The 19,273-nt window shown below is 45.8% G+C and overlaps 1 protein-coding gene across 13 annotated transcripts in view; it reads left to right on the plus strand.

Moving 5' to 3' along the window:
- The first annotated feature begins 10,945 nt into the window (after nt 1–10,945).
- The window catches only part of RAPGEF6 (Rap guanine nucleotide exchange factor 6), a 287,050-nt gene continuing 278,722 nt past the window's right edge, over nt 10,946–19,273 (plus strand). For 12 of the 13 annotated variants that reach the window (XM_029050266.2, XM_029050275.2, XM_029050270.2 and 9 more), the window contains exon 1: nt 10,946–11,129. In XM_029050266.2, coding sequence (XP_028906099.1) covers nt 11,061–11,129 — 69 coding nt within the window. In that variant the 5' untranslated portion in view covers nt 10,946–11,060. The remainder of the gene's footprint in view (nt 11,130–19,273) is intronic. The other variant, XM_029050274.2, reaches the window with a different exon arrangement.

Raw genomic sequence — 19,273 nt, forward strand, 5'->3', positions numbered from 1 at the left:
GATGGCAGATGGAGGTGGGGCGTTCTGGGAGAGATGTGCATAGTAAGCGCTCAATAAATACGATTAGTGTAGAGATGTGCATAGTAAGCGCTCAATAAATACGATTGGTGTCGGGGCTGCTATGGGTCGGAGACAACTCGATAGCATAAGACAAGATGAGGTTCCAGGCATGTGCCTAGCCTATTCCTAGTTTAAGTCCAGGTGGAGCAGGGACTGTGTCTCATGTGACTACCTTGTATCTGCCTCAGGGCTTAGCTGAAAGCTCAGTGTGGACAGGGAATGTATCTGCTAACTCTGTTGTATTGTACTCTGCCAAGCACTTAGTAAACTGCAAACAGTATGCACTCAATAAATATTGTTGGTGATCATGATGATAAATATCCTAAAAATAGTAATAATAATAATGATGGCATTTGTTAAGTGCTTACTCTGTGCCAAGCACTGTTCTAAGCGCTGGGAACTAACTGTTATTATTAGTACCGTAAGTTTCAAATCAGTCACCTAAAAGGGGTCTTGAAGTTTGGAATGGAAGCTGGATTGGCTTTATTATTTTCATATTTAAATTGCCTCTTCTTGAAGGGAGATTCCAAGCTGCAACTAATTCTTTAGTCAGATTGCACCACAGAGAGCAGTCTGAGAGTTGTCCAATTAGTAACACTTCAGGTAAACCCACAACCTATAATGATGATATTGGTCTGGCTTCCAGTCTTTCTAAATATCAACTCTACAAGGATAGTTTCAATAATGTCTCTCTGTTCTCTTCTGCAGCCGAATTCATATTGCTAATATGGGCAAAACTTGAGTCTATCAAAAAATTGCTTACCCTCCCTCTCTCTTAATGGGCAGGATAGCACCTGCTTGTTTCTGAACTCCTTCAAGATGATATGATAAAATACACCCTTTAAGTAAGTATAAGGCATAGCTATAATGGCCTTGAATAAATTACAATGAAGGTACTTTCTATACTAGATATATAATTGGTGATATCTCTTTCATCGGCTTTTGTTCTCTCATGTCATTCCCTTCAGGATTCTTCGAAGTCTGCTCTAGGGAGTGGGATGGGTGACGGCTCAGAGATTGCAAATGAAGTAAAGCTTCTCAACACTGGTTTAAATAGAGTATAGGATTGGGCGTTGTGGATTTCAAATAGGCCCAGCTCGACCGGGCACAAAGTAAGAAGTATCATTTTAGCCACCCCAGACTAAGCTCTCATCTCCTACCCTATTTTCTCTCCTTTCTGCCTCCTAATGCACTTAGTCCTAGTCCCTAAACCCTTAGATACTCCCTTCCCAGCCCCCACAGCACTTATGTATATATCCTTATCCTTGGTTCCTTCCCTTCCCTTCCCGATAATTTATTTTAACTGCTGTCTCCCACTAGGTGGTAAACTCTTTGAAGGCAGGGATTGTGCCTATCAAAAGTACTGTACTCTCCCAACTGCTTTAGTACAAATGTTCTGCACAAAGTCAGCACTCAATACTATTGACTAGGGGAGAGGAGAAGAGAACTATCCTTTCAACACTAGTGATAGGGCGTCCAGCTCAGAGTTCAGGCACAGTGATGCTGCAGAATGGAGAAACTTGTATTTCCTCTACCTGTGATCATCCTACTTAGCATCTAAGCAAATAATCTTGAGTTCGGCACCTTTCAAAAGTTCTAAAGAAAGTATGAATGATGCATCCCTGGGCGGACACTGCTTGTTAGAAGGGCCATGAGTAATTAGCTTGTTTGATCTTGGGCCAAAATAGGCCTTTGCTGTCCCACTCTATATAACCATTGGCAAATAGATTCAGCCCCACATTTTCAACAGCCTATCTGATCGCCCTTTGGCTCAAGCACATTCCCCGTCCTTTTGACGGTGGCTGGAGGGATTCCTGCAGCCTTCCATCTGGGAAGGGAAAAGGATAATTTGAAATATATACGGCACAGGTGCAATTGAGATGACTGAACTCACAACTGGGAGGAATTGAGGAAGAGGTTAGTTAGCGCATGTGAGATTGCTGTAATATGGAGGGTAGAGTTGCTTGTTCTTTCTTGTCTGCAGCCTTTGAAACAACTAAGCCTGCAAATTTAGTTTGCTGATGTTTGAAAGGGCCTCTGCACTCCAGCTACCTTGCTTGCTCAAGGCTACCATAGTGGTTTAGTTGCCCCAGAAGCTATAGACTAGTGGTGCCTCATTTGGAATCCAAAGGGGAGCCCTATTACTCCTAAAAGGACCTTATGCTGAGGGCCGCATGCCATGGTTCAAAGTTCCACCCCTGGACAGAAATCCTTAGTTCTGGTAGCCAATGAGTCACTCGCAATCTGCCCTCTTAGCTCATCTATCCCAGAAAGGGAGAAGGTGATCGTCTGTCTGCGTGACTGAATTTATTAATGAGGAGCTTCTCTAGGCTCTAAGCTCCTCAGTCAGTCATTTATCGAGTGCTTAATGTGTACGAGCACTGTACAAAGTGTGAAAGACCTGTTCCCTGCCTACAACAAGCTTCCTCCTCTAGGCTGTAAACTCCTTATGGGCAGGGAATGTAACTACCCACTCTGTTATATAGCATTTTCCCAAGTGCTTAGTACAGTTCTCTGCACACAGTTAGCTTTCTAACTACTGCAAATAACACTAATAATTGTCGTATTTATTAAGTGCTTACTGGTCCCTATCCAGTTGTTCCCTATGGCTATGGTACGCTTGTCTCTTAATCATAAATTTGTATTTCCCATAATCTGCACCTGGCATGACAGATGCTTTTTCCACAGTTATATAGTGAATTGTTAGCACTGCAAAAGGTCATATTATTATTTCAGTCAGAAGTCATACGATAATGAATGTTGGTTAATTATTCTAAACTGGAGATGTTTTTTCCTGGGTAAAACTGGTACTTACAACTTAATGCCTCCACATTTATTACTAAGCTTTCACAACTTATTGCTCTTAATATATATTTACTGTCCTGGAACAGAGTCTAAAGAAATGACAGACAACATCCAAAATGATTGAAAGCTGAAGATAAAGCAATACATAAAGAGTACTACTTTTGACCTAAAGCTACCACTAGAGGAGAAGCAGTTTGGACTAGTGGAAAGAGCAGAGGCCTGGGAATCAGAGGACCTAAGAGTCATGGAATTCTGACTCCACCATGTATCCGCTGTGTGACCTTAGGCAAGTCACTTCTCTGTGCCTCAGTACTTCATCTGAAAAATGGGGGTTCAATATCTGCTCCCCCTCCTACTTAAACTATGAGCCCCAAGTGGGTCCTGATTAGATTGTTTCTATCCCAGCACTTAGTACAGTACGTGGCACATAGTAAGCGCTTAACAAATACCACAATTATTCTTTTTCTCCTCCTCTTCTTCCTCTTCCTTTATATCTGCCAGCCTGATTTTCAGCTGGCCTTCCCACTGGGTCTGCAGTGGCACCAGATGTCTTAATGATAATGTGTGGATAATGAGAAAACACTTTCTAATTCTTTGCCCTTCTCCCTGTTTCCTCTTCTCCCACTCCCTTCTGAGTTACCCTGACTTGCTCCCTTTGTTCTTCTCCTGTTCCAGCCCTAAAGGACTTAGGCACATATCTGAAATTTATTAAGAGTAATGCCTGTCTCTCCTCTTCTAGACTTTAAGCTCATTTTGGACAGGGAATGTCTGTTGTTGATTTGTACCCTCCCAAGGGCTTGGTTCTGTGCTCTGCACACAGTAAGTGCTCAGTAAATACGACTGAATGAATGACTGAAGAGTAGTACTCGCAGTAATTGAGTACTCCTAGTAGTAGTGTTAAGTACTGTCCTAAACTCTGGGGAAAAGTACATAGGTGGTGATTAGACATGGACCCTCTCCCTCGAGAGGTTTACAATCTATGAATGTAGATGGAGGAAAGGACTGAGGACAGGAACAGGGGGAACAGTGAAACAATAAAACATTAAAACAGCAAAAGAGACAAGAACAAATCCTCACCAAATTCTGTGCTAAGCATTGGGGCAGATACAAGATATCAGATTGGACATAGTCCCTGTCCCACATGGGGCTCATAATCTAAGGGGGAGGGAGAAGAGGTATTTAATCTCCATTTTATAGATGATGAAACTGAGGCAGAGAGACTTGGCCAAGATCACAAAAACAGGCCAGTCGGGGAGCCAGGATTAGAATCCAGATCTCCTGTGCCCTTTCAATAGACCCCTGCTGCTTATCTCATAACATATATTTGGTATTTTATTTTCATTGCCTAGTCTCTTCATGATTTGACTCCTGCCACTGAGTCCCATAGCTCAGAAGTGGCCCTCATAGTTCTGAGGGCCCTGGGAAGGGAAAGCAGTGATTCCCGAGCATTCCGAAGCTCTTCCCTAAGCCCTTATTTTCCTACCCATCCTCTTTTCGGCATTGCCTAAGCTCTCAGATCTGTACCCCTTCAGCACTTCATATTCATCTCGTCCTCAGCCCCAGTGCACTTACGTACTTATCGATTCTTACATTCTGCTATCTGTAAATTATTTTAATGTCCATCTCCCCCTCTAGACAGTAAGGTCCACGTACTCAGGGATCGTGTCCTGCAACTCCATTGTAATGTACTTTCTTGAATGCTTAGTGCAGTGCTCTGTGCACAGTAAGTGCTCAATAAATACCCAGTGACATTTCCAGCAAGTAAGTAGGTTTTGCAAACTTTGGTGAGGAGCATATTGGGTGGGTGTTTTTCATATCATTATGTTACTCTACTTATGTTACATTATGATGGTGGAAAAGAGGTGTCCCGATTTCTTTAGTACCATCACTGGCCACCCATCCACCACTGTTTCACGTATAATATATAAGGAGTTTTTACTGTCACTTCAGCCAATAGGTCTATCTAATCAAACATTTCATTTCTGTTACACATGCGATATTTTTAATAAATAGTTTTCTTTACTGTTTGATACAAGTGGTTATCTGTTTGTAAAACAGTTGGTTTATGTTTTAAAGAAACTGACCATCTCAGTATTAGTCCCTAAGGGGAGGAAGAATTTCAGATAGCCCAGAAGCAGCCTCTCCACCCTATTGAATTACTCAGAATTGACTTTGTTCAAAGTTTTGGCACACAATGAAAACGTCTTATGTGTTTCTCCTTTTGATTGCACCCACACCAACCTTCCTACGCAGTAATATACACATACAGACATACACACATACAAATAGGGATTGAGAAATGTGGATGATCTGGAATGGTTGCTTGCTCTGAAGGGCGACGTGGTATGTCATTTTTTCAGCAAGAACTGTGGCCTGCACTGAAAGAAGTGGACTGTGGGCAAGGATGAAAAGCTGGAGGATTCAGGGTAGTTTGGGGAGTGTCTAAAAACACAAGTCTTTCAGTATCACAGGCTTTATCCAGTCACCAAGTTAAAAGAGCACTTTAACAAGGATTCTCAATGTAGATTTATTAATTGCGATTTTTCATAATCCACATACTTTACATAAAAAGCAGTGGTTGCCCATCCAGCTCCGCATCAGACAAAAACTCCTCACCATTGTCTTTAAAGCACTTAATCACCTTGCCCTCTCCTATCTCACCTCGCTACTCCCCTACCGTACAACCCAGCCCGCACACTTAACTCCTCTAATGCTATCCTTCTCGCTGTAACTCGATCTTGTCTCGCTGCTGACCTCTCGCCCACATCCTGCCTCTGGCCTGGAACGCCCTCCCTCCCTCAAATCTGACAGTGATTCTCCCCACCTTCAAAGCCTTATTGAAGGTATATCTCTCCAAGAGGCCTGACTTGACTAAGCCCTTCTTTCCTCTTTTCCCACTCCCTTCTGCATCGCCCTGACTTGCTCCCTTTATTCATTCCCCTTCCCAGGCTCACAGCACTTATGCACATATCTGTAATCTGTAATTTATTTATTTATATTAATGTCTGTCTCCCCCTCTAGACTGTAAGTTCATGTGGGCAGAGAATGTGTCTGTTTACTGTGGTATTGTACTGTCCCAAGCGCTTAGTGCAGTGCTTTGTAAACAGTAAGCCCTCGGTAAATACAATTGTATGAATGAATTTAAAATCATAAACTGTCAGGGAACAGCTTTATTTGAAAAACTCTTTAAGAATTTATATTTTACTTCCCCACACCCTCTTCAACATGAGTCAATATTATCATCTCTTTTTCAAATAATGAAATGGGAACCTAGGCTATCTGCACATGGCAAAACAAGCACTCTTTTTTCCCTTCCCAAATTCCATACCATCCTGTTTCCAAGGTTAAAAAGTGACTTCTCCCTCGTTACTCAATCCCAAAGGGAATAGAAAAACAATGTGATGTATTTCAGCACCAGCCTATGCATCCACAAATCGAGTTCCTTGTGTGCCTGCTGATTAGCTTGACTGGCCCCTTTTTTTTTTTTTAATGGTACTTGTTAAGTGCCAGGCACTGTTCTGCTGGCATAGATACAAGATAATCTGGTCAGACACAGTCCCTGTCCCATATGGGGTTCACAGTCTATGTTGGAGGGAGGAGGATTTAATCACGATTTGGCAGATGAGGAAACTGAGCCACAGAGAAGTTAAGTGACTTGGCCAAGTTCACACAGTAAACAAGTGGTGGAGATATGATTAGGACCAAGATTCTCTGACTCCCAGGCCCGTGCTCTTTCTGCTAGGCCATGCTGTTTCCCCATGTGATTGACAACTGCTGCCTAAGAGTACTGGGACCTCGATGCTACTCTCCTCACCACACTGTCCATCTCTCCTGTGGCTCTTGAGAGCGGCAGCTGGGTGGGGAGAGAGAGGCCAAAAACCTGAAATGCTGGAAAAGCCTGAAATGCTGTCCATCAGGGTGATGTGGTGACATCAAGATGCCTGAACACGGATTTTGGGGTGGGACTTGAATGGGATTTCAGAAAACTTCATCGCATATACAAGGCTCTTCCCCCTCAAATTTTGGATTGATGATGAGGCTCTGCCCCTGTAAGTTGTAAACTAGGGAATGTGTCTACCAACTCTCTTATATTGTCCTCTCCCAAGAGCTTAGAACAGTACTCTGCACACAGGAAGTGCACAGTAAATACCGTTCATTGAATTACTGCAGAGTGTAACAATATTTTTTCTATTTGAAAAATCTGTTTTAAATCAGAAAATAAATCTTGCTAAGTTCAGATCCAGCCGTATGAGATTTCTAAGACCACAGAGCTTGTGGTGGGACCTGGACTACACCAGCATGACGTAGTGGATAGAGCACAGGCCTGGGATTCACACCTGGGAAGGTGTGGGTTCTAAACCTGGCTCTGCCACTTGTCTGCGGTGTGACCTTGGTCAAGTCACTTGACTTTTCTGGACTTCAATTACCTCATCTGTAAAATGGGGGTTAAGACTGAGCCCCTCATGGGACAGGGACTGTGTCCAACCTGATTTGCTTGTACCTACCCCAGTGCTTAGTACAGTTTCTGGCACGCAGTTAGCACTTAACACCACAATTACTTTTATTTGGGTCTTTTTTTAATGTTATTCATCATTTAAGTGATTTAGTGAACTGTAAACTGTAGAAAAAAATACAAATGAACGGTTTTTCTTTGTTCAGGACAGTACAAACCACTCAATCTCCAAGGGCTCCTTCCCCTCTGCCTTCAAACATGCCCACGTCTCCCCCATCCTAAAAAAACCCACTCTTGACCCCACTTCCCCCTCCAGTTATTGCCCTATCTCCCTACTACCCTTCCTTTCCAAAATCCTAGAACGAGTCGTCTACAATCGATGCTTAGAATTCCTTAACTCCCATTCTCTCCTAGACCCCCTCCAATCTGGCTTCCGTTCCCTCCACTCTACCGAGACTGCTCTCTCTAAGGTCACCCGTGACCTCCTTCTTGCCAAATCCAATGGCTCCTACTCCATTCTAATCCTCCTTGACCTCTCTGCTGCCTTTGACACTGTCGACCATCCCCTCCTCCTCCATACCTTATCTCACCTTGGCTTCACGGACTCTGTCCTCTCCCGGTTCTCCTCTCACCTCTCTGGCCGGTCATTCTCGGTCTCCTTTGCTGGAGCCTCCTCCCCCTCCCATCCTTTAACTGTTGGAGTTCCTCAAGGGTCAGTTCTTGGCCCTCTTCTGTTCTCCATTTACACTCACTCCCTCGGTGAACGCATTCACTCTCACGGCTTTGACTACCATCTCTACACAGATGACACGCAGATCTACATCTCTGCCCCTGTCCTCTCCCCCTCCCTTCAGGCTCGCATCTCCTCCCGCCTCCAGGACGTCTCCACCTGGATGTCGGCCCGCCACCTAAAACTCAACATGAGCAAGACTGAGCTCCTCATCTTCCCTCCCAAACCCGGTCCTCTCCCAGACTTCTCTATCACCGTCGATGGCACGACCATCCTTCCCGTCTCTCGGGCCCGCAATCTCGGTGTCATCCTTGACGCGTCTCTCTCGTTCACCCCACGCATCCTATCCGTTACCGAGACCTGCCGGTTTCACCTCTACAATATCGCCAAGATCCGCCCTTTCCTCTCCACCCAAACGGCTACCTTACTGTTACGGGCTCTCGTTATATCCCGGCTAGACTACTGTGTCAGCCTTCTCTCTGACCTCCCTTCCTCCTCTCTCGCCCCACTCCAGTCTATTCTTCACTCCGCTGCCCGGCTCATCTTCCTGCAGAAACGATCTGGGTATGTCACTCCCCTTCTTAAACAACTCCAGTGGTTGCCTATCAACCTCCGCTCCAAACAAAAACTCCTCACTCTAGGCTTCGAGGCTCTCCATCACCTTGCCCCTTCCTACCTCTCCTCCCTTCTATCTTTCTACCACCCACCCCGCACGCTCCGCTTCTCCGCCGCCCACCTCCTCACCGCCCCTCGGTCTTGCCTATCCCGCCGTCGACCCCCGGGTCACGTCCTCCCGCGGTCCTGGAACGCCCTCCCGCCTCACCTCCGCCAAACTGATTCTCTTTCCCTCTTCAAAACCCTACTTAAAACTCACCTCCTCCAAGAGGCATTCCCAGACTGAGCTCCTCTTCTCCCTCTACTCCCTCTGCCATCCCCCCTTTACCTCTCCGCAGCTAAACCCTCTTTTTCCCCTTTTCCCTCTGCTCCTCCACCTCTCCCTTCCCATCCCCTCAGCACTGTATTCGTCCGCTCAACTGTATATATTTTCGTTACCCTATTTATTTTGTTAATGAATTGTACATCGCCTTGATTCTATTTAGTTGCCATTGTTTTTACGAGATGTTCTTCCCCTTGACTCTATTTATTGCCATTGTTCTCGTCTGTCCGTTTCCCCCGATTAGACCGTAAGCCCGTCAAACGGCAGGGACTGTCTCTTTCTGTTGCCGACTTGTTTATTCCAAGCGCTTAGTACAGTGCTCTGCCCATAGTAAGCGCTCAATAAATACTATTGAATGAATGAATATGTGCCAAGCACTGGGGTAGATACAAGATGATCAGGTTGTCCCACGTGAGGCTCACGGTCTTCATCCCCATTTTACAAATGAGGAAACTGAGGCACAGAGAAATGAAGTAACTTGCCCACAGTCACCTGCCTGACAATTGGCGGAACCCATGACCTCTGAATCCCCAGCCCGTGCTCTTTCCCCGGAGCCACGCTGCTTCTCTATCCGCTTGAAGGAATGAAAGGCCTGGATAATAATAATAATGGTAGTATCTGTTAAGCGCTTACTATGTGCCAAGCACTGTTTGTCCCATGTGGCGCTCACAGTCTTCATCCCCATTTTCTAGAAGCAGCGTGGTTCAGTGGAAAGAGCACGGGCTTTGGAGTCAGAGGTCATGGGTTCGAATCCCGGCTCCACCACTTGTCAGCTGTGTGACAGTGGGCATCACTTCACTTCTCGGTGCCTCAGTTACCTCATCTGTAAAATGGGGATAAAGACTGTGAGCCCCACGTGGGACAACCTGATTCCTTTGTGTCTCCCCCAGCGCTTAGAAAAGTGCTCTGCATATAGTAGGCGCTTAACAAATACCAACATTATTATTATTAGATGAGGGAACTGAGTCACGGAGAAGTGACTGGCTCAAAGTCGCCCAGCTGGAAGTGGCGGAGCCGGGATCAGGATCATCTTGGAAAATGATAATGTTGGTATCTGTTAAGTGCTTACTATGTGCAGAGCACTGTTCTAAGCGCTGGAGTGGCCACAGGGTCATCAGGTTGTGCCATGTGAGGCTCACAGTTAATCCCCATTTTACAGATGAGGGAACTGAGGCACGGAGAAGTGCCTGTCTCAAAATCACCCAGCTGGCAAGTGGCGGAGCCGGGATCAGGATCATCTTGGAAAATAATAATGTTGGTATCTGTTAAGCGCTTACTATGTGCAGAGCACTGTTCTAAGCGCTGGGGGAGATGCAGGGTGATCAGGTTGTCCCACATGAGGCTCACAGTTAATCCCCATTTTGCAGATGAGGGAACTGAGGCACGGAGAAGTGACTTGCCCACAGCCACCCAGCGAAGTGGCGGAGCCGGGATTCGAACCCATGCCCTCTGACTCCCGAGCCCGGGCTCTTTCCACTGAGCCCGGCCGCTTCTCTAGCCAGAGAGGAGAGGGAGAGCAGGCCAAGGACCGGCAGGGGGGAGGACGGCTCGTCGAGGCGGACGCCCAGGGCCTTTAGGAGCAACCAAAGAGGGCTTTAGGAGCATCGGAAGTGGCGTCCCTTTTGGACCGTACCCTCCCCAGAGCGCTTCGCTTAGGACGGCGCGCGGGAGGCGGCGCGCGGGAGGCGGCGCGCGGGAGGCGGCGCGCGGGAGGCGGCGCGCGCCTTGCCGCTCCCCGCTTCCCCGCTCTGCCCCCACAGCGCCGCGCGGCCCCGCGGGCGGCCGGGAGCGCGCACGCCCGGCCTCCGCCGGGGAGGAGGGACGACGTGCGCGCCGCCGCGCCTTCCCCCGCTCCAGCTGCGTGGCGTGCGCGCGCCCGCCGCGCTCCTCCCCCCTCCCGCTCCTCCCTCCTCCCTCCCGCTCCTCCCTCCCTCCCTCCTCCCCTCCCCCCCTCCCCTGCTGCCTTTTGCAGCTTCCCGGGACGTTTGGTGCAGGACTGGCCCGTAACCGGCTCGGGCGCCCGCCAGCCACCTCCCCCGAGCCGGCACGGATGGTCACCCCGGCCCTAAAGGATAATGACCTCTCCATTGGACCCCGGCACTAAAGAGGCTTTGAGGAAAAAGCCCCCCGAGAGGACCCAAGAGGTAAAGGCGCGGCGAGCCCGCCCAACGTTTGCCTCGGGACTTTCTCGCCCTTCGCCCCGGCTCTGCCCTCCCTCTCTCTGTGTCGCTGCCGTCTTCTTTCTCCTCCTCCTCCTCCTCCTCCTCCTCCTCCTCCTCCTCCCCCCGTCTGTCCCCCACCCCCGGGGGTTTGGGGGTGCGGCCCCTCAAACTTTTTGCGGCGGGGCAGAACGTGGATGGCCCCGGGGCGCGGCCGAGGAGGCGGCCGGTTACCTTGCAGGTTGGGGACGGGGTGGGGGATCTTTCCCGTTTTTTCCGGCCCTTAACAAGGGACACGTGTGGATCGTTGAGAAAGTAAAAGGAGGCCGCTGGCAGTCCCGGCGGGGCTTGGCGGCCGGGCCCCCCGACTCCCCTGCTCCCCCCGCCCCCGGACCACAGGTTGGAGGACCGGCGAGGCTGCGGCTTCAAGCGAGATCTCATTCCCTGGCAGGCTCCTCTTTGCCCCCTCTTCCTCTTAAACCCCCCCTTTCCCTTCCTCTTCCCTCCTTCTCTCTCCTCCTCTCCCCCCTCCCCACTCCTCCTCCTCCTCCTCTTCTCTCTCTTCCCCCTCCCTCTTTTCCCTCCTTCTCCCCCCTCCCCTCCTTGTCCTCCCCCCTCCCCTCCTTGTCCTCCCCCCTCCCCTCCCTGTCCTCCCCCCTCCCCGTCCTCCCCCCTCCCCTCCTTGTCCTCCTCCCTCCCCTCCTTGTCCTCCTCCCCTCCTCCTCCTGCTCCCCCCTCCTCCTCTCCCCCTTCTCTTCCCTTCTCCTTCCCCTCCCTCTCTTCCCTCCTCCTCCCTCTTTTCCCTCCTCCTCCCTCTTTTCTCTCCTTCTCCCCCTTCCCTCCTTTTCTCCCTCCTCTTCTCCCACCTCCTCTTCCCTCCTCTCCTTCCTCCTCCTCTCCCCCCTTCCCTCTTTTCCCTCCTCCTCCACCTCCCTCTTTTCCCTCCTCCTCCACCTCCCTCTTTTCCCTCCTCCTCCACCTCCCTCTTTTCCCTCCTCTTCTCTCCCTCTATTCCCTCCTCTCCCGCCCCAGTCCCTCCTCATCTACTCCCTCCTCCCCCCCATTTCCTCCTCCTCTCCCCCTCTTTTTTCTCCTCCTCCCCCTCCCCCTTTTCCCTCCTCCTTCTCCCCCCTCTTTTCCCTCCTCTTCCTCCTCCCTGCCAGGCTTAATTTGTGGGTGGAAGCTGTTGAGAGTATTTCCAATGGATGAAGGAACATTTTTCAGAAGGAAAACTCTAAAATTGGGGCTGTCAGCATCCCGAGCCCCATGACACTTCCCAAGAAAGAAGCTTGTGTCTCAAGGGGATGTATTTACCAACTCTGGGTATTCTTCCAAGCGCTTTGTGAAGTGTTTATTGACTTGTAAGGAGACTTACCAACCCTGTTGTACTTTCGCAAGTGCTTAGTACAATGTTCTGCACACAGTAAGCCCTCAATGAATACGATTGACTGAGCAAGAAAGCAAGAGCCCCATAGTGATCAGAAACCTGAAGCAAGGAATCCTAGAGGGATGATTTGAAGTTCAGAAGGTCGGGTAGGATTTCCAAGCTAGAAACTAAGGTTGGGTTCCGATCTTTGGCCCAGTGACTTGATTAAAAAAAAAATGTATTAAGTGTTTGCTATATGTCAAGAACTGCGTTAAGCAATTTATCAGGTTGGACACAGTCACTGAGCTTCTTGGGATGGGGCTCACAATCTAGGAGAGAGAAAAATATTGAATTCCCATTTTACGGATGAGGAAACTGAGGCACAGTCAAGTGGCTTGCCCAAGAACACACAGCAGGCATTTGGCAGCCCTGGGATTAGAACCCATGTCCTCTGACCCCCCAGGCCAGTAGTCCTTCCACTAGGTCTGGTTGCAGATTTTTATTCTGACAGTGGTCAGTACATCATCTCAGTTGGTTCTGGTTCGAATAAGAATTTGCTTTTCTTTGCATCTCTTTCTTATTCCCTTAGTCTTTTTCTCCTTTCCTCTATTTTTCTAATCCATTTGGCCTTAATTTTCTAACTGTTAGTTAAGTGGGAGTCCCTGAAGATTTTCAAGTCCCTGTCATGAATTCATGGGCTGAAGTACTGCATGATACTGAAATTGGGTCATTTGTATGGGATGGCTTTGCAGTTTAAAATAAACTCAGGGCTCATTGAATAACTTTTGAGGTGAGGGATTTAAATGGAACTTGTTTCAGAAAGTTAGGCTGTGCACAGCCCATTTTGTTTCTATTGTGTTTAATGCTCTTTTGATGATGACATGGATGCGTCTAAAATGAAGCAAGACATCCCCCAAACTTGACTGGTAGTTGGAGAGTTTGTCCAATCTGTCGGGGAGAAATTTTACCTGTACCTGAATGCAAAGCAACAATTATGAAATCAGATTAATCTACAAAGCTTGTTCTCATTTGTCAATGGTGAGACCTGTTGGGCCTGCTTCACTTAATACATATAGAGAGAACTTTGTGTTGTTTTTTTGAGGGGTTTTTCATTCATCTTGAGCATAGAACAAATTGTTACATTACTAAAGCCAAATTCCAGTTTCACAGTTGACCGTGTTGCTATTTTAATTGATCATGCAGTTCTTTGCTTGGGTTTGGAGGAGGCATATTTTTCTCATGGAAAAAGTGTGGATTTATTTAAATCTTTATATAGTTATAGAGTGTTCAGTTATCTCCTAAACATGCATTTATTAATATGTATAGGCTTAACTGATCTTTTGATCGAGCAAAATATCGAGCCATAATTCAAATACCACTTTGAAACAGTATATTATGTTATGTTTTTAATAATGAACATCGACTACTCTGTTAGAAATTATAGATGTACTTTTGGGACTATATCGGATTTTTTTTCCTCCCTTAAACGTTGTCCGTGGCAATCTGTTTCTTGGGTCAGAGTGCTTTAATGGAAAGTTCTTTTTAAATTGTTTATAAACTTGAGGTGGCAAACCTGAGGTATGTGGATGGGTAATTTTATTTGATAGTCGTACGTCAGAACTCTAGTTACACTGTATAGCGTGCCTAAACTGAAATTCCCAAACCCTTAAGTTTCATGTACATATTTAAAAAATTCTGGCAGTGTGTTTGACTAGGTAGAGACTTGGTTATTTTATGTTGATATTTCAGAGTGTGTAAATCCTGAAGAATGATAATTTTTACTGTTATCCTGCAATCACAACGATATTGTTTGTGTTCAATTAAGCATTTTAGAGAAAAGATCCATTTTAACTTTGCCAGAAAGCCATCTTAAATGGTATTTCAGACCATGTGATAACGGCATTCTGTTGTCACTGATTTTGAAAGATGCTTTGCAACAGACATCTATTTGTTAAGACTCGTAAGTTGGTGCCTTTGGATAAACTCCTTTGTAGAACAAGAGATTCTAGAAATAGTGAGAGGACTTGAGGGACTTTTTCTTCTCTACTCATGGAACTAATTTAAAGGTTCCTCCAGCGTAAGTATCAGCTGGAGAAGGACTCTAGCCAACCCCACACCAAGTAGATTTAAGCTGTCAGACTTTTCTTTCAGTGCCTCTGCCTTGTTTCCATTGTTTGCTTATCTGGATAGATCTCATTCTCTTAGCTCCCTCTTTTTCCTGCTCTTGCCCCCCTCCCATTTTCCATCTTTGCAAAGACTTTTTGCTGTTGGACTATTCCTCAAGTGGTATTCACTCATTTAAAGATATGACTAGTGCTACTCAAGTCCTCATTACTTGGTCGTGATTCGGACTTCAAAAGGTTCAAATTAGAATGGTGCTTCCCTTGTTTCCCTCCCCAGCCAAAAGAGAGGCTGGGAAGGGAAGTCTGGTGGAGTGTGTTTTAATGAGGGATAGTTTTTTGGTTAATGACCATCTTAAATTGGTGAGTTCTGGTTAGCCCAAAAAGGCAGCAGGAAGAAGGGTGAGTTATCTGTGTCCAGCTTTCAGAAGCCATCTGGAGAGAGGAAACTTGGGAAATCTTGGTACAGGAACTTTGCTTTTGTTAGACTTTTTGTTTAAAACACTCACAGAGGAAATCTCTACAATAAAAAACAAAAATAAATGAGGCTTTTTTTTGGGGGGGGGGTCAAATTTCCATTTTCTCTTTTATTTTGCCCATGTAATAGTTGTGGGCACAAGGATTTCTTGTGGATTTTAAATGCTAATACAAGTGATCATTTGCACCCTGAAAGCTAGCACTACTTTTTTTTTTATGGCAAGAAGTAAAAGAGAGGGCTGTGAATTTTAACTAGGGTAAAATCACTGCAAATGTCTCTTCTGTTGTAGCATTCTGGATAATAATGTATGTGTTTTGAGGATTACTTTTTTTGAGTTGGTGAAAGAGAACCATTAAACTACTTTGGGGGTGTTTGAATGAGTCACTATATGCACATTTCTGTGGACAGTAAAACAAAGATTCTGTTATGCCTTTTCACAGCAGATACACACACACACAAACACACACACACACTCTCTTTTCTGAAGCAAGTGGAATTTTAAACAACTTTTATGCTTCTAATCCCCTTTCATTTTAATAGGTAAACCCAGGGTGTTTTTCACTCCATGGTACAGTCCCACTGAGGAAGCCCACTTTAAAGCTACTTAGAAAAAGGTGAACTCTTCCTAGGAGATTGTTCTGGGTCTGATTAATTAGCAATGCATTTTTAGCTTACACTTGACAAATTCTGTTTTTTCAAGTGCTATATCTATTGTTTACTTTATCCTTATCTCAAATGTATCTGAAAAGATGCATGTTGACCTATCGTCTCTGAATTTAACAAACATTGCTTGTTTCTCTTTGTAAACTGAAAGGCAAAGAAAACAAAATGTTGGTAGAAATGACATTTGAAGTAATCAATCAAGCATTGTTATTGAACACTTACTGTGTGCAGAGCACTGTTCTAAACACTTGGGAGAGTACAATATAATGGAGTTGGTAGACACATTCCCTGTTCACAATGAGCTTACAGTCTAGAGGAACATATATAATTTCATTTTTGTTTTGACAGTTTTAACCCAGTCCAGTTTGGCTTTTTCTAACTGGCAAAGAAGAGTAAGAGACATTCAATATAAAACAGTAAGAGCAGTCTTTTTATATATAAAATGTGAGTGGGTACACAGGCATTCCACTCAAAGGTGAATTTCAACATTAGTGATCCCCTCGGATATGAAGGACAAACTACATATGTCTGGATACATATTTCAGAAGTGAATGAAGCTGAATTTTTATTTAAAAATGAAATTATTATCCAGCCAGAAGACTCATCAAAACAGAGTAAGAACATTCCATCAGTATTCCCAGTAGCATATATATTCTACATGAGAAGCAGCGTGGCTCAGTGGAAAGAGCCCGGGCTTGGGAGTCAGAGATCATGGGTTTGAATGCCGGATCCCACTCTTGTCAGCTGTGTGACTGGGCAAGTCACTTAACTTCTCTGTGCCTCAGTGACCTCATCTGTAAAATGGGGATGAAGACTGGGAGCCTCATGTGGGACAACCTGATTACCCTGTATCTACCCCAGCGATTAGAACAGTGCTCTGCACATAGTAAGCACTTAACAAATACCAACATTATTATTATTATTACATTTAGGATTCTGGCACATTTATTTTCCCGACACTTCAGTGTTCTGTTTGAATTGTCCTAAGTTCCTTCAAAGAGGGAGATTGCCTGATTTGTTTAACCACTCTGCATGTTTTAAAGGTGGTAAATTGCAGAGTGAAGTAAAGGAAAATTCAGTAAGTAGGTTACTTGGTGAATGGATATTGGAAGGGGTGGAGGGAAAGAATACTCAAGGGTTAGACACAGTCCCTGGCCCTCAGCACATAAATGTTAATTCATCACCAGCATTTACTCAGGACCTAAAATGCTCTTAGCACTATAGTAGGCCCTTGAAATATATATCAAGGTGATATAAATTAAAAATTACCCTCAGGAAGCTCACAGTCTAGAGGGAAAGACAGAAACAGCTGATAATTCTTCATCAGCTCACCTATCAGCATTTGAGTAGGTATTAGGCAAAATGGCTGAGTACCACCTCCCTGATGTCCTTCTCAGCTTTCACCCCGCCCCGAGTCTGGTGAACAAAATAATCCTAACTTTCTAAATGAAAACAATGGTTCAGTTTTGCTATGGCAGGAGGCTCACTGTGGGGAAGGGGAGAGGTGAGATCTTGAAGAGGGAGCGGGCCAGGCCCCGGAATCGTTCTCCACCCTCTCCTACTAGTTTGGCAAATGGTTTAAAAAATAGGGCCCCAAGTGATTGAGTGGTTACTGTGTGCAGCGCACGGTATTAAGCACTGGAGAAACACTTGAAAGTGGTAGTTCAGACATGTCCCTGGCCCACAAGGGACTCGCAGCCAAAGAATGAGGTGGGTAGGAAAGGTGGGCGATGGACATAAGGAAAGGTTGAAATGCTAAAAACTGCAAAACAAATTAAGGAGAGTCATATTGTAACTGCTTAAGTGGTTTTCAGTCCCCTCAAATGGCTAACATGATTTTTCAGGCCCAAGCGGGGCCTCCCTTTTACAACAGTCATGACATCCCACAGAACCTGATGGAAGCCCTGGATTTTTTTAAAAATAGTGTTTAAATGCTTCAATTAGCATACCTCTTCTCTTTCCTCCTACTTGTAAATAATTCTAGTGTCTGTCTCCCCTGCTAGATTGTAAAGTTTTTAATAATAATAATTATGGTACTTGTTCAGTGCTTACCATGTGCCATGGACTGTTCTAAGTGCTGGAGTCGATACAAGTTAATCAGGTTGGTTACAAGTCCTTGCTGCATATGGGGCTTCCTCATTTTAAAGATGAAGTAACTGAGGCCCAAAAAAGTGAAGTGACTTGCATAAGGTCACACAGTGGGCAAGTGGTGGAGCAAGTAGTAGAACCTAGGTCCTGTGACTCTCAGGCCAGGGCTCTATGCGCTAAGCCATGCTGCTTTTCTGGCTAGCGTCAGGGATGGCCGGCATCTCTCCCAGGTGGCTGTGGAACCACTAGACCACAGATATCAGCTGCTGCTTCTCCTTACCCTGCTCCAGCTGCACAGAATGGTAGAACCAAATAGCCCAGTGTGGAGCAGGGGGGCGGGGCTTAAGGGCTTACTACATGCCAGACGCTCTGCCCGCTGGGTAGATACAAGTTAATCAGGTTGGACACAGTCCGTGTCCCACATGGGGCTCACAGCTTTAATCCCCATTTTATGGATGAAGTAATGGAGGCACAGAGAAGTTGAGTGGCCCCAGGTCACACAGCAGACAAGTGGCAGAGACAGGATTAGAACCCACATCTGCCTGACTCCCAGGTCTGCACTCTATCCTCTAGGCTGCACTGCTGGTTCATTCACCACTCTACCCGGGTGGAAACAATCCATTAGTAAGTGCTTCGAGGGAGTCAGTAGAATTGATCCTTGACCATGAGACCATTTGCTTTATTTTTATATCCTGGGTGATGTGAAATTTTACACTTTGGAATATGTGATCAAAAATAAGTAACAATTGGCAATATTGTTGACAGGATTTATGGAGCACCTACTAGGTGTCAAGCAAAGCACTGCACACAGCACTTGGAAGTGGGAAGATGTGATTCCTTCCTTTGAGTTTGCAGAAGGGGAGATGATAGGCATATGATTGAGATAGAAGGTATGGGTGGACATGTTTTTTATTTCTTTTTATGGTATAAATTGCTTACCGCATGCCAGGCACTATTTTAAGCACTGGGGTAGATACAAGTTAATCAAATTGGACACAGTCCATTTCCCACATGGAGTTCACAGTCTCAATCCCTATTTTACAGATGAGGTAACTGAGGCAAAGAGAAGTTGTGACATGCCCAAGGTCACAGAGCAAACAAATGACAGAGTCAAGATTATTACCCAGGCCCTTCAGTCTCCCAGACCCAAGCTCAATCAGTCAGTTGTATTTATTGGACACTTACTGTGTGCAGAGCACTGTACTAAGCACTTGGGAGAGTACTGTATAACAAAGTTGCCCTGCCCACAAAGAGCTTACAGTCTAGAGGGGGAGATAGGTAATGATAAGCAAGCAATAATTATAATTACGGTACTTGTTGAGTGATTACTATGTGCCAAGCACTGTTCTAAGCACCGAACACTGTTAGATGGACAGGAGTGCAACAAACTGGGAAATGAACAAAAATAATAATG

The sequence above is a fragment of the Ornithorhynchus anatinus genome, chromosome X1 (assembly GCF_004115215.2).
Source record: "Ornithorhynchus anatinus isolate Pmale09 chromosome X1, mOrnAna1.pri.v4, whole genome shotgun sequence".
Classification (NCBI taxonomy): domain Eukaryota; kingdom Metazoa; phylum Chordata; class Mammalia; order Monotremata; family Ornithorhynchidae; genus Ornithorhynchus; species Ornithorhynchus anatinus.